This window comes from Leguminivora glycinivorella, chromosome 9, assembly GCF_023078275.1.
Source record: "Leguminivora glycinivorella isolate SPB_JAAS2020 chromosome 9, LegGlyc_1.1, whole genome shotgun sequence".
NCBI lineage: Eukaryota > Metazoa > Arthropoda > Insecta > Lepidoptera > Tortricidae > Leguminivora > Leguminivora glycinivorella.
In genome coordinates this window covers 24,690,268-24,702,357 of record NC_062979.1, presented here as the reverse complement: position 1 = coordinate 24,702,357, position 12,090 = coordinate 24,690,268, and the positions used below count along the sequence as shown (strand labels likewise).

The 12,090-nt window shown below is 37.9% G+C and overlaps 1 protein-coding gene across 1 annotated transcript in view; it reads right to left on the bottom strand.

Moving 5' to 3' along the window:
- LOC125229390 (sporozoite surface protein 2) overlaps window positions 1–11,214 on the bottom strand; it is a 95,152-nt gene extending 83,938 nt beyond the window's left edge. Inside the window, exon 1 of the mRNA XM_048134213.1 lies at window positions 10,923–11,214. Within this exon, the coding sequence (XP_047990170.1) occupies window positions 10,923–10,997 (75 nt within the window). The 5' untranslated portion in view covers window positions 10,998–11,214. The remainder of the gene's footprint in view (window positions 1–10,922) is intronic.
- Between the last annotated feature and the right edge of the window lie 876 nt (window positions 11,215–12,090).

The following is a 12,090-nucleotide window of genomic DNA, read 5'->3' as shown; positions in this document are numbered from 1 at the left end:
AATTAAGTATATACACGTACATAACATAAAACTGTAAACTTCAGTCTTAGTCATTGTTAAAAATATCATATATAATATATATTTCTATGTTTTTTCTTCCTCTATTTCATCCGCTATGTTGCTTGCTTTAACAAACTGTCATCCGCTTCCCGCTCTTTTTCACTAATGTTGGTACAGTGTCATATGTGTTATGTAATATGTTTTGTTTTTGTCTGTGTCGTCCATAACGTTGTTTTTTTTTCGTTTTAGGTTCCCAACCTATCCTTCCAAAAACATTATCAAAATTTCACCGAACACTCTCGTTAAAAAATAAAAAAAAAAGTCAAAAGTCTTCACCTCGACATTGGCAGAATTCACCCCGCTTAAATTAGCGAGGAGTAAAAGCCATGGAAAAAAAAAAAAAAATAAAATAATCGTACGACCGTGTAACCTTTACAAGCGCGGACTGACATTTTTACAACAATATGTCCGCCGGGGAAAGATATGTACAGTCAGAAAATACAACCTGTAAATAATATAGATTTCTAAGGCAGGTTCACACACTATTGATAAAGCTAGTTATAGGTACAATATTCAAAAAATTTACCATTACTATGTTAAAAAAATAATTAACCAATTAATCTACACAAAATTGACAAAGAACAAACTGCAAATGTCCAACACCATACAACACAAATGCCTCACAGCCTTCGTCGTGCTTGTTCCATTATCAGATGTACTACTGGATCCCAAGCCGGTGGTAAAGTAAAGCCATCTTCTCTATTAAAGTTTGGATATTTCTTGATCTCAATGGCCTCTCGCAACATTCTGGGTATGGAAGGAGAAGCGATCTTCTCCTTAGCCAGAACCAGAGGCTTGTCAAACTTTATAGCATGATTGACTTTATCCATGACATATTCAGAGACTGCAGACCTTTGCCGACGGTGCTTGACATCCGCTATGTGTTCCTTCACCCGTGTGGAAATACTTCGTTCTCTGCCTACCAGAGCACATGAACTACTAAGTTTCAGTGCCACTCTTGGCAAAAAGGGGTTGAAAGAAATCCAAATTATGACATTGCAGTGACAGGTTGCCAGCCTCTCGCCTACGCCACAATTTAACCCATATCCCACAGTCGACTTCTACGACACCCACGGGAAGAAAGGGGGTGGTGAAATTCTTAACCCGTCACCACACGAGGTTAATTAAAATAAAAAAATGGAATATTAAGTATCTATAAAATCTAAACTTATTTGATTGCTGACTGTACAGCGACTTTTGGAGTGACCAACAATAATATCACAGCACGAGTCGTGACGCACGTAACTTATTTGTCCGTTTTGTAACTTTTGTGTGCGCGTGCGCCGGCGCAGCTCAGCTCGCAGCGCGGAGGGAGAAATGGACGTGCCTACGAGTATGCTGTTAAAAACAAACGTAGGCTTTTTGTAAAGGAGACTTATTATTTACTTTTTAATCTAGCTAGAAGATAAATGAAAGGTTTTAGAAATTAAATTTAGAATAGGGTAACAAAAAATGCAAAATTCTCCAAGATTTCACATATCGGGTGTAGTAAAAGACACATGAAGTCAAAGAAAACAATATACATACCTCGAAAGTCGAACGTAAAGAAAAATGGATGTCCGTCAACGTTACAACCCTGTGTCGAGAGATGGCAGTCAAAACTTGACCACACGTTACGAAATTGTACCTAATTCAAAATACATCCATACTAATATTTTAAATGGGAAAGTGGGAATGGGAAGTATCTGTTTAGTTGTTCGTCCTTCACGGCAAAACGGAGCGATGAATTGACGCGATTTTGAAGTGGAGGTAGTTGGATGGAGAATATCATAGGCTATTATTTGTCTCTTTCTAACTCACCACTTCCACGCAAGTCTGTAACTCTGCAATTTTCAAAAGCTAGTTATATATAAAATAAACCGCAGATACAATACAAAACACGAGCTAGCACCCAAACAGTTTCCAAACCGTCTAGAACTTAACTATACTAATACGTATAACCTCTCACCTCCCATTGTTGTTGTCGATCCATATTTCTCTATGATGAAACTGTTACGTATCGAACCATAAAAGTACTGTATCTTGTGATTGGACTAACCAATTTTAATCCTAGATCACTAGAACCTTTTCACAGTAATCGTCAAACTGAATTTCATGGAAAATAAAGCTTGATGTCAATAAGACAGGGTTCTAGTTGCCTAGGGTCCAAATCGGTTGGTAACTAGTTATTAGGTTATGTGATTGGACGTGATATAACGAGACAGACGGTGATTTTTCTTTCTAGCTTTCTAAGTCTGTAAACTACTCAACGTTGACCCATGAATCTTATGATTTGTATCATTATTTTATCATCAATAATCTTGGTATCAAACGGAATACAATCTTATTTTTTTAGTCGCTTAGCACCCATAGTACAAGCTTTGCTTAGTTTGGGGCTAAGTTGATCTGTGTACAGTGTCCCCGATATTTATTTATTTATTTTATTATGATGCATCCGGAGAGATGGGCCAAGGTAGCGACCGAATGGGTGCCACAAATTACCAGAGGCCGAGGTAGACCAAAGATGAGATGGCGGAAACACCTGGACTCATTTTGTGGCGGCTGGCGAGAGCATGCACAGAGCCGTGACGAGTGGCGGAAAACAGGGGAGGCCTTTGCCCAGCAGTGGGACCCATTATAGGCTATAAAAAAAAATCTTAACATAACGGCTAACCCAATTAATCCTATCATCTAGGCAAATAAATATCGTCGTCGTCTAAAAATGTAGTATTGTATTGTTGTAGTGTTGTATTAATTATGACAAGTTTTTCATATTCATTAATAAATAAATCGTTTTAATCAGTTACGAATTGCATTTGATTCGTTTATTCGGTTCCATTATTGCTTTATGACAGCTTTTTTAATTTATTATGTCTAGCAATAAGTTTGTTTATTTAACACAATTTGATATTTAAATCAAGGTCCGATATTATCGAAGTGGAACAATGCCATTAGCTTTAGTACAGTTTGCGTCTACGGTCTCGAAAAATAACTTAATACTAAACATATAAAATTGGGTCACTCACGTAAAATTGTCAAAGGTCGCTCGACATGTTTCGCTCCGTAACGAGGAGCATTTTCATTGAGCACGCGCGATGCCGATGCATGGTATCCCGACGCACGCAGGCACGATGTCTGCGACAATTTTACGTGAGTGACTCGATTTTACATGTTTAATATTAATATGTCAGTGTCTCACGCTAGTTTAGTTATCTTAATCCATACTAATATTATAAATGGGAAAGTGTGTGTCTGTTCGTTTGTCCGCCTTTCACGATAAAACGGAGAGATGAATTGTCGTGATTTTTTAAGTGGAGATAGTTAAAGGGATGGAGAGTGACACAGGCTACATTTTGTCTCTTTCTAACCCCCCACTTCCCTAAAACGGGGGGTGGAAGTTTGTATGGAGCATTTCACAATTTTCGAATGAATCACAAATTTCGAGCGAAGCCACGGGCAAAAGCTAGTATTGAATAAATGACGACCGTTCCCGGTCTGCCCTAGCGTACATGTTTAGTGAAGTGACCCTGCCTGCTAAGCCGCGGTCCTGGGTTCGAATCCCAGTAATTTAGAGATACATTTACCTGCATATTTACAATTTTATACAGAAAACATCGGGAATAAATATTGCATTGACGGAAAAATAATATCCTTACCAGGAAGGGCATTATTTTTCTGTCAATGCATGTTTTTGTTTGAAGAAATGCTTACTCTTGGCCACATACTAGCCAAAGGCAAAGACGTGGCCTACGATGGAGTGAGCTCGTCCAGAAGATGCGTGTTCACTCTTGATTTGAAGGTTGCATATCCAAACGTTATTATTTATTAACGTTAGTTTTCGTACTGCGAGTTAATAGCATAAATATGTACACCTACGTACAATCGTATTTATTCAATAGTTACTGAGAAAAAGGAAGTAAGTAAGTTTTACGATAATTTCACAACAGTCCAGCCATCAAAAAGTCTTTCACAAGGTGAACAAACGAAAAAATGTAAATGCTTTACCGATCCAATTAAATATTTTACAACTGAATGTGACCTCGATATGAATAAGGCTTGTTCAAAACATCACCGATGTGATAATAGGGTTACCAATAATAGGGTTTACAATAGGGTTACCAACTTTTTATCTGGGCCATTCTTTTCAAAGTTGTCCACCCCAATTTTTGGAAATTTGTATATGGTTTCCACTCAGAATCGTGAGCCCTTTCAATCCTAATAGGAGAAAAAAAGTGTCCCAAGGTTTTTTCCCATTCCGTTACCATTGTTCCATACATTTGAATGGCAGTAACGGAATGGAAGATTTGAAAAATGTATGGAAATCTTGGGACATTTTTGGGATCGAAAGACCTCGAGATTCTGAGTATGAATAGCGTAAAAAATACCCATGGTACAAAAAACGTAGGGTGGACAATTTTGAAAATAAAAGTTGGCCCATCTATGAAATATGAGTATGGTACGTAGCCAAATGCATAAACGCTTACGATAATATCATTATCGTAACTAGCTCTCTCTCTCTCTCTCTCTCTCTCTCTCTCTCTCTCTCTCTCTCGCTCTTCCTTATTGGCGCGACAGAGCCAGACTGCGTTTCCATCGCCTCGTGGCGTCAACTATTCATTAACACACGGGACTTCTATAATATACATGTTATACATTACAATCACGCCTGTATCCCACGTGTATATAAATTGGTAGCCAGAGAACTAAACTAGGTACTCAAGTTTCAGTGCCACTCTTAGCAAGTTGCCAGCCTCTCGGCCTACCGTACGCCGCATCTACGAAATTTTAATTTCAACGTTAAACGTAAGTTTATCGAACCTAAGGAAGAATCAGATTTTGAAATTTTGAAAAAAACCCCGACCGCGACATAGTAGACCGATTTTCATGAAACATGGCTAAGAACACTCCCGACTAACTCAGCTTTCAGATAAAAAAAACTAAATCTAAATCGGTTCATTCGTTCGGGAGCTACGATGCCACAAACAGACAAACAGACAGACAGACAAACAGACAGACAGACGGACAGACGGACAGACAGGCAGAAAGACACGTCAAACTTATAACACCCCGTCGTTTTTGCGTCGGGGGTTAAAAATATATCGGGTTGCCATTTGTGGGTAACCCTATCAACGAGGGATCGAAGGAAAGGTCGCGACGGATTCGCAAATGGGAAACGGCGACATTTGAGCTGCGCTCATCGCTCGTGAATACTCGTGATGTTCATTAACAATGCTGGGTTGAAATTAGGACACTGGTATTTAAAATGTATATTGAGAACAAGTTGTTTAACCCATTCGCTGACACTTAGGGCATGCTCCCGGTATTTCCTGGCATTTTTAGTACCTATTTTTTTAAAAAATAAGGAAAAATTGAAAAATTCACACAGACAGAGGTCGCAGGTTCGAGTCCTGCCGGAGGTGTGAATTTTCCAGTTTTCCTTTAATTTAAAAATATGTAAATAATTAGTAAAGTTAAATCTGACAAGATAAACATGATATTTATCGCAAATATTGCATTTTGCAACATTGCTTGCAACTATGGTACTATTGTACATTCTTATATAACGTAAACAAACCACAGTAAATAATAAGTTTAGGGCAAGAATTGGTTAATTATTTCCAATCCAATGGGCTTATTCTCTCAAAACACACAGACAGACGGCCAGAGTCGCGATAAGGGTTCCTTTTGATTTTTTTTGGTATGGAACTCTAAAGATTAAGTATACATATATTTTTTTTTCCTTTGCTTAAGACAACAAGAGTCTTTTACAACTCTAAAGTTATTTTAGTTATTCGGTTTTTTTCTTCATGTATAATTTTTTTAGATGTACTTTGACACTTAGAGACTCTATACATCTCTAACATCTCTTATTAATAATCATAATAGCTTTGTACTTTGTATAATTTCTTGTGTTAATATTTTTTTTATGAATACTTTTGCTTATTAAATTGTATCTTGTTTTTTTTTAATGCATGTTAAATATAAGATGTAATGTTTTGAAAAGAAGTGGCCCGCCGAGTTTCTTGCCGGTCCCATAGTGGATACCCTCCTCCAACTGAGGGGGGACTGAAATCTTCTCGAGGCTGAGGCGTAGGGTTAGAGCCGGCGTAGTTTTATTTGACGTTCATAAGCGCATTGTAATATGCCTACTTGGAAAATAAATATTTCATTTCATTTCATTCATTTCATTTCATTTCATTTCATTTCATAAAAATACTAAGAACCGGGACTCCCGGTTCCAGTCCCACATAGAACCGGGAAATGAAATTCATGGAACCGCTCCGGTTCTGCATGCCCTACTGACGACAGCCGAACCACTGCCGCAGAAAAGACATGTGTTTTCAGTGACAGTACGTCAACAGGCATAGCATAGACGGAGCACTGTCAGCGAAAGGGTTAAAAATAGGTAAGGAAAAAGTACCAATGCTCAACACGCTAACGCCCAATAGATGACACTTTTCTATCAAGTTTGTTAGGCTTTATTTAAATGTATCAGCGTAGCCATACGGCGAGGAAATGTCGCCAACATCCTTAGTACAATGCCTCTGGGACCTATTTTAGATTTAAGTTAGCTATAAGTGTACGCTTTATGTTTTAGTTCATGTACTTAAAATAAGTAAATGGGTTTTCGATTACCTTTCGATCTGAATTTATTTTTATTCAAAGTTATATGTTACTTCCTCAATCTAAGTACCTACTCGTAAATAGTGTGTAAACAGTAGTTGACCCCGGGTTATCAAAATAGAGCGCAAACATGTTGTTTCTGTGTCTCGGTCAAAGGTCCATGTACGCACAACTATCTAAGGGACCATCCACACTCATGAGACGCATGTCTTGTGGCGCGCAACGGACGTCTCCGCCACGCCGCCCGAATGTAATTCAAAAAACGTCTCGTGGCACGCGCCGCGACGCCGCCGCGCCTCCTGTAGGCCTAGCACATGATGGCCGCGGGAGTATGTCGCCGCGAGATAGATGACACGTCTTTGTTTAATTGTATTAATGACATAAGGGTGGCTAGCCGAATGGCACAATCGCTCACGAAACGCTCACGAAACGAAGCGCTAGTAGATATCTATCTCTATCGCGCTTGCGTATTGGCGCGACAGAGCCAGCGGCGTATCGCTTTCGTTTGGCGTCGGAGAAATGCCATTCGGCTACGGGGCAAGGACAGGTAGTCTATCTCGCGGCGACATACTCCCGCGGCCATCATGTGCTAGGCCTACTGGGGGCGCGTCTTACGTCCTCCCTATACAAAATGTACCGAGGAGACGTTTTTTGAATTACATTCGGGCGGCGTGGCGGAGACATCCGTTTGTGCGCCACAAGACATGCGTCTCATGAGTGTGGATGGCACCTAATATTTATAAAAGTAGAAACTGACTGACTGACATATCAACGCACAGCCGAAACCGCTGGTCCTAGAGATACCAGACACGTAGGTTCCTTATAAGGTGTAGAGGAGCACTAAGAAGGGATTTTTCAAAATTCACCTCCTAAGGGGTTGAAATGGGAGTCCAAAGTTTGTATGGGAAATCAAGATTAGATTAGTATATGCGGGCGAAGCTGCGGGAAAAAGCTAGTCATATCTAAAAATTATAAGTATCATTGACCGTTATATGTATACAAATAATCAACTACATACAATTAATTTATTTCGAAAATTGGTCGCTTACAAACTATACTAAAAATAGAAAACCCAGTTATATACCTATATTACCTATATTACCTATATATTATATCATATAAATATGCCGAAGTAGCCACAAATCAAAATATTTTATTTTTATATTGTAACAATTGAATACATAAATAGCGTTTATTGTATAATCACAATCATAGATGTTTTTAGATACCTATTCAAGAGAAAATAATAATTTTATTTTATTTTATTTTATTTATTAGGAGAACAAACAGAGTTAAATGTACATACTTTTGTATAAAAACTAAATTATATGGTAAACATGCATTTACCTCCACATCAGTTCTCACCGAGACATACATTGATACATTGAGTTTACGTCTAAAATTATACGCATTAACTAATGTTATATTTAAACAATTATGTTATTGTTTGGCAAGTAACAGAATAGTAAACATTATGTGACATACAGCATAATATAGGTATATAACTATACACATAAAGAAAAGGAAAAAGCTAGGGCTTAGGGAATAACATTAATGACTTAAGTAAAAATTTATCCAACTATAGTTATTTCAGGTAATTTTAAGTAAATGAGAACAAACAAAAAACTAACAAAAGTAGTCTGATCATCCTTATCATTCCTCTGGGATTATTTGAAGGATTTGCTTTTTGTACTGAATCTTGGTTGTGTTAAAGATATCGACCGAGACGAGACTCTTATTGTAAGTGTCGCATATGCGACGCAGCGGCGCTCGCACGCCGGCGTTGGTGGCGGTGTTGGGCACGGTGACGTGCACGGGGCACGGGTTAATATCAGCTATACGAGGAAAGGAGTGTTTGAAAACACGCACAGATGAGAACAACCAAATTGCTTTCCATGTCTCAAAGTGGTGAAAATGAAAATGAGTGTCGCGAAACACCGACTGATTTTTTTTCTCTAATTCCTTCCCCATTCTCCGGTTACACCTAGTGCTTACGCCAATTAAAAGGATAAGTTGTCGAGCAAAGCCAAGATTCGTGTGAACTGTGGCGATACAGTCAGACCAAACTATGTTGGCAACGATTTACATAGCCACGCATGTGTTTTTTTTTCGAAGAGTAGAAGTTATGTGGACGATCAAGCAAATGTCACTAAAAAAGGCGCAAATTTTTTTTTGTGGGACGATAAATCCCCCACATTTTTAGTGCCAATATTTGCTTGACCGTCTATACGTATAGTAGTAGTAGTAGTAAAACACTTGATTGCACAAAACAAATTATAAAATAATTACAGAGAATACAGGCTGTATTTTGATAGCGGGTCAGTAAGGGTAGCTATGAGATCCGGTGGTCTAAAATGGTCTAAGGACACCTTTCCTCGATTTCAAATTGAAGAAAAATGGCATTTACAGATTTTGGAAAAAACATACAGGGTGCGAGAAAAAGGGTATTTTTGCCAAACTTTTTTTTGACGCCCATCTAAGTGACCGGCCACACCACACCAGAGCGTCGCGTGTCTCGGGGCGCGCAACGGACGTCCGCGCCACGCCGCTTCAGTGTAATTCAAAAAACGTCTCCTCAGTACATTTTGTATAGGAAGGACGTAAGACGCGCCCCGAGACACGCGACGCTCTGATGTAGCCGGTACCTATCCCATTACTATCCAGGATCAAAAGCTTGTATGGGACCAAAAAAGAATTTCCGGCTAGAAAAGTTTCCATTCCTATTCAGTATCAATACTTGCTTAGGGGTGAACTCACGGCAATGCACTAAAAACCCTGTATAATAAATGTATACAAAGGCTCACTTATCCCTTTAAGGAATCTCTTTGGTATCATACAACTTTCTTTGCCACTTAAATAACATCTGAATTTAGCTGGACTGACTTTAGCTTACTTCAATGTGGTAACAGCGATCAATTCAAGTAGCTCAGGCTAATAGCATAGCACAGTGCTGACCTCCTTCTATAAGTTCCTGGATTAGTAACAGTTGCCTCGGGTGCTGTCACTTCCTTCTCCTTGACGTGAAAATAATAGTCACGTGCTCACGGACTGTTCGATAACAGCTAGTGTTGCGAATAATGACCTCTATCGAGGTAATACCTAATACTCGTGCGTTATTATGACATTAGGAATGATCTTCTCTTCTTCTTTACATCCTGTAGTGTAGGGCTCGAATCATATTTCTCCATTTACTCCGGTCTTGGGCAATTTTGGTAACCTTCCACCCCATGCCTAGCACCCTAAACTCTTGCTGAACTAAACGACGCCAGGTCGATTTAGGGCGGTATGGCATGATTTAGGAATGACAATACTTATTAATTGAAAAATTCAACTACAGTAACTATAAATAATAATTATCTACTTATGATTCTTATATGAAGTTGTAGATATCATAGAACAGTTTACATTGACCCAAAGAACCATATTTATAATGTAAGGTCTGATTTTAATTTTAATTTAGATCGAAATAGGATACGGATACGATATATAGGTAACTATCAAATGACTTATTCGATTCTTATTGTATTTCGTATTTTTGATCTATTAAACATGTAGAATTGGGCAACTCATGTATAAAATATTTTTATGTGACTAACCTGATTTTACATGTTTGATAATTATCTTAGAACAAATTAAATTATTCTCATTTGAAAATATTTTTATTTGTATTTTTTAAGTAGTAGGTAACACTACTATTATACTATAAAATATATTAATTATGTTGACAATTATGTGAGTGTCTCACGGTAGTCTTTTAATATATGTATTAAAAACGTTGATGTATATATAGATAGGTCTGATACTCTAGATTATATCTGATTATATTGATATTTCGTATGTTGAATACTATACATAGCAATCATGTTTAGATGAGTTATTAATTGCAATACTTCTTGTCAAGTAATTAATATATGCATGTACACACACTGGTTGTAAACATTCTACTGCGCTACCGCCCTTATTGTTTTATCGTATGGCTTACAGGTGGTTCTCTACTTAACACGGAGGAAACATAAATATTACCTTTATTCTTGCTTTTATGTATTAAACCAGATTCTTATGTTATCTTTAGTTAAATACAATTTTAAGATTTTAACTAAATCCTTTTTACTTAGGTATACTTTTACCTTTGTTTTCCAATTTCTCGCGATTATTTTACAGATTTTTTTCATAAATTCAAACATTGTTGTTTTAGTAAAAGATTACAATATAAAAATGTAACCTAGTAGAATCGGTCTATTATTTTATTAAACCCTTACCTGTCCTTGTGTAATTACAGCCAAATATAAACACGCCACCGCCACACACACTGACAAAAACTGTCTACAACCCATTTTCACTTTTCACTTAAAAATTCAAATTAAAATATCATCCCCCACACACTCAAAACTCTGTCTAATTTTGTATTATTTCAGCAATAAAATAGCATTATTAAACATAGAAAATATATAAAAAAAAACCTTATCGATATTTACTACGTTCGCATCACTAGTTCGAAATAAAAAAGTTCGTTATTCGCGTTCGATTTTTGAAATGCAGAGCGCGCGCGCTCCGCGGAATGGTTCGGAAAGACTGGCTGGCATTTGGTAGTGTTGTGGCTCCCACCCGGCGTTCGTCCTTGATCGATGCATTGTTATGGTAGATGAGCATCCGCGGGTAATCGCGGGTACATAAATTTGCTGTCATATGGTATTTTATTGGATGCAATCTTGAGCTTTTATGCGGCAACGATTTGTTTAGATCTAGAAATTAGGGTTAATGCGTGATGTAAGTTGTTGTGGCCATTGGTCAACGTTTTGGAGTACGTACCTATTAATTTATTATTTGTAATTGAAAAACAATGAATTAGCCAATATGTATCAACTATCATATGATTTATTTAATGAGAAAACACCTAGTTAATTTTACTTAAAGGCCAAGGGAGAGAATGCTGGTCGGTATGTATTGCAGCTTGCAGAATACGAATATTGTAGTAATAAATAGAGCCAAAATGTTACGAACAAAAATGTACTAACTAGACAAGAAAAGTCCTAATCCTTTTTTAAATGAAATAATTGTAATTAGGCATCCTTCAGGGTCGAGTGGTTGATAGAGACGACGGACCCGACTTGCCACTGAATTGAAATTTCAATTAGCATGCAGTCGGCATGCAGTCCCCGAACAAGTTGCAGTTGTCTTGCCGTCCGACTGTATCAGACCTATGTGCAGCGCCGGCCCGTGCCGCCGATCAGGGTAGAGCGAGTTTGAGTTTCGGCGCCCTTGACAAGAATTTTCACTACGCAGGAAAAAGGCGCGAGCGTAGCGAGCGCGAAATTTTTTTCATACTAAGTAATGCCGTAAATTTTTTTCATACTAAGTAATCATCATACAGAGTACGAAAGGGACAAAGGGTTGAACTTTCTCAGTCGAACCCTAGTATAGTTACGT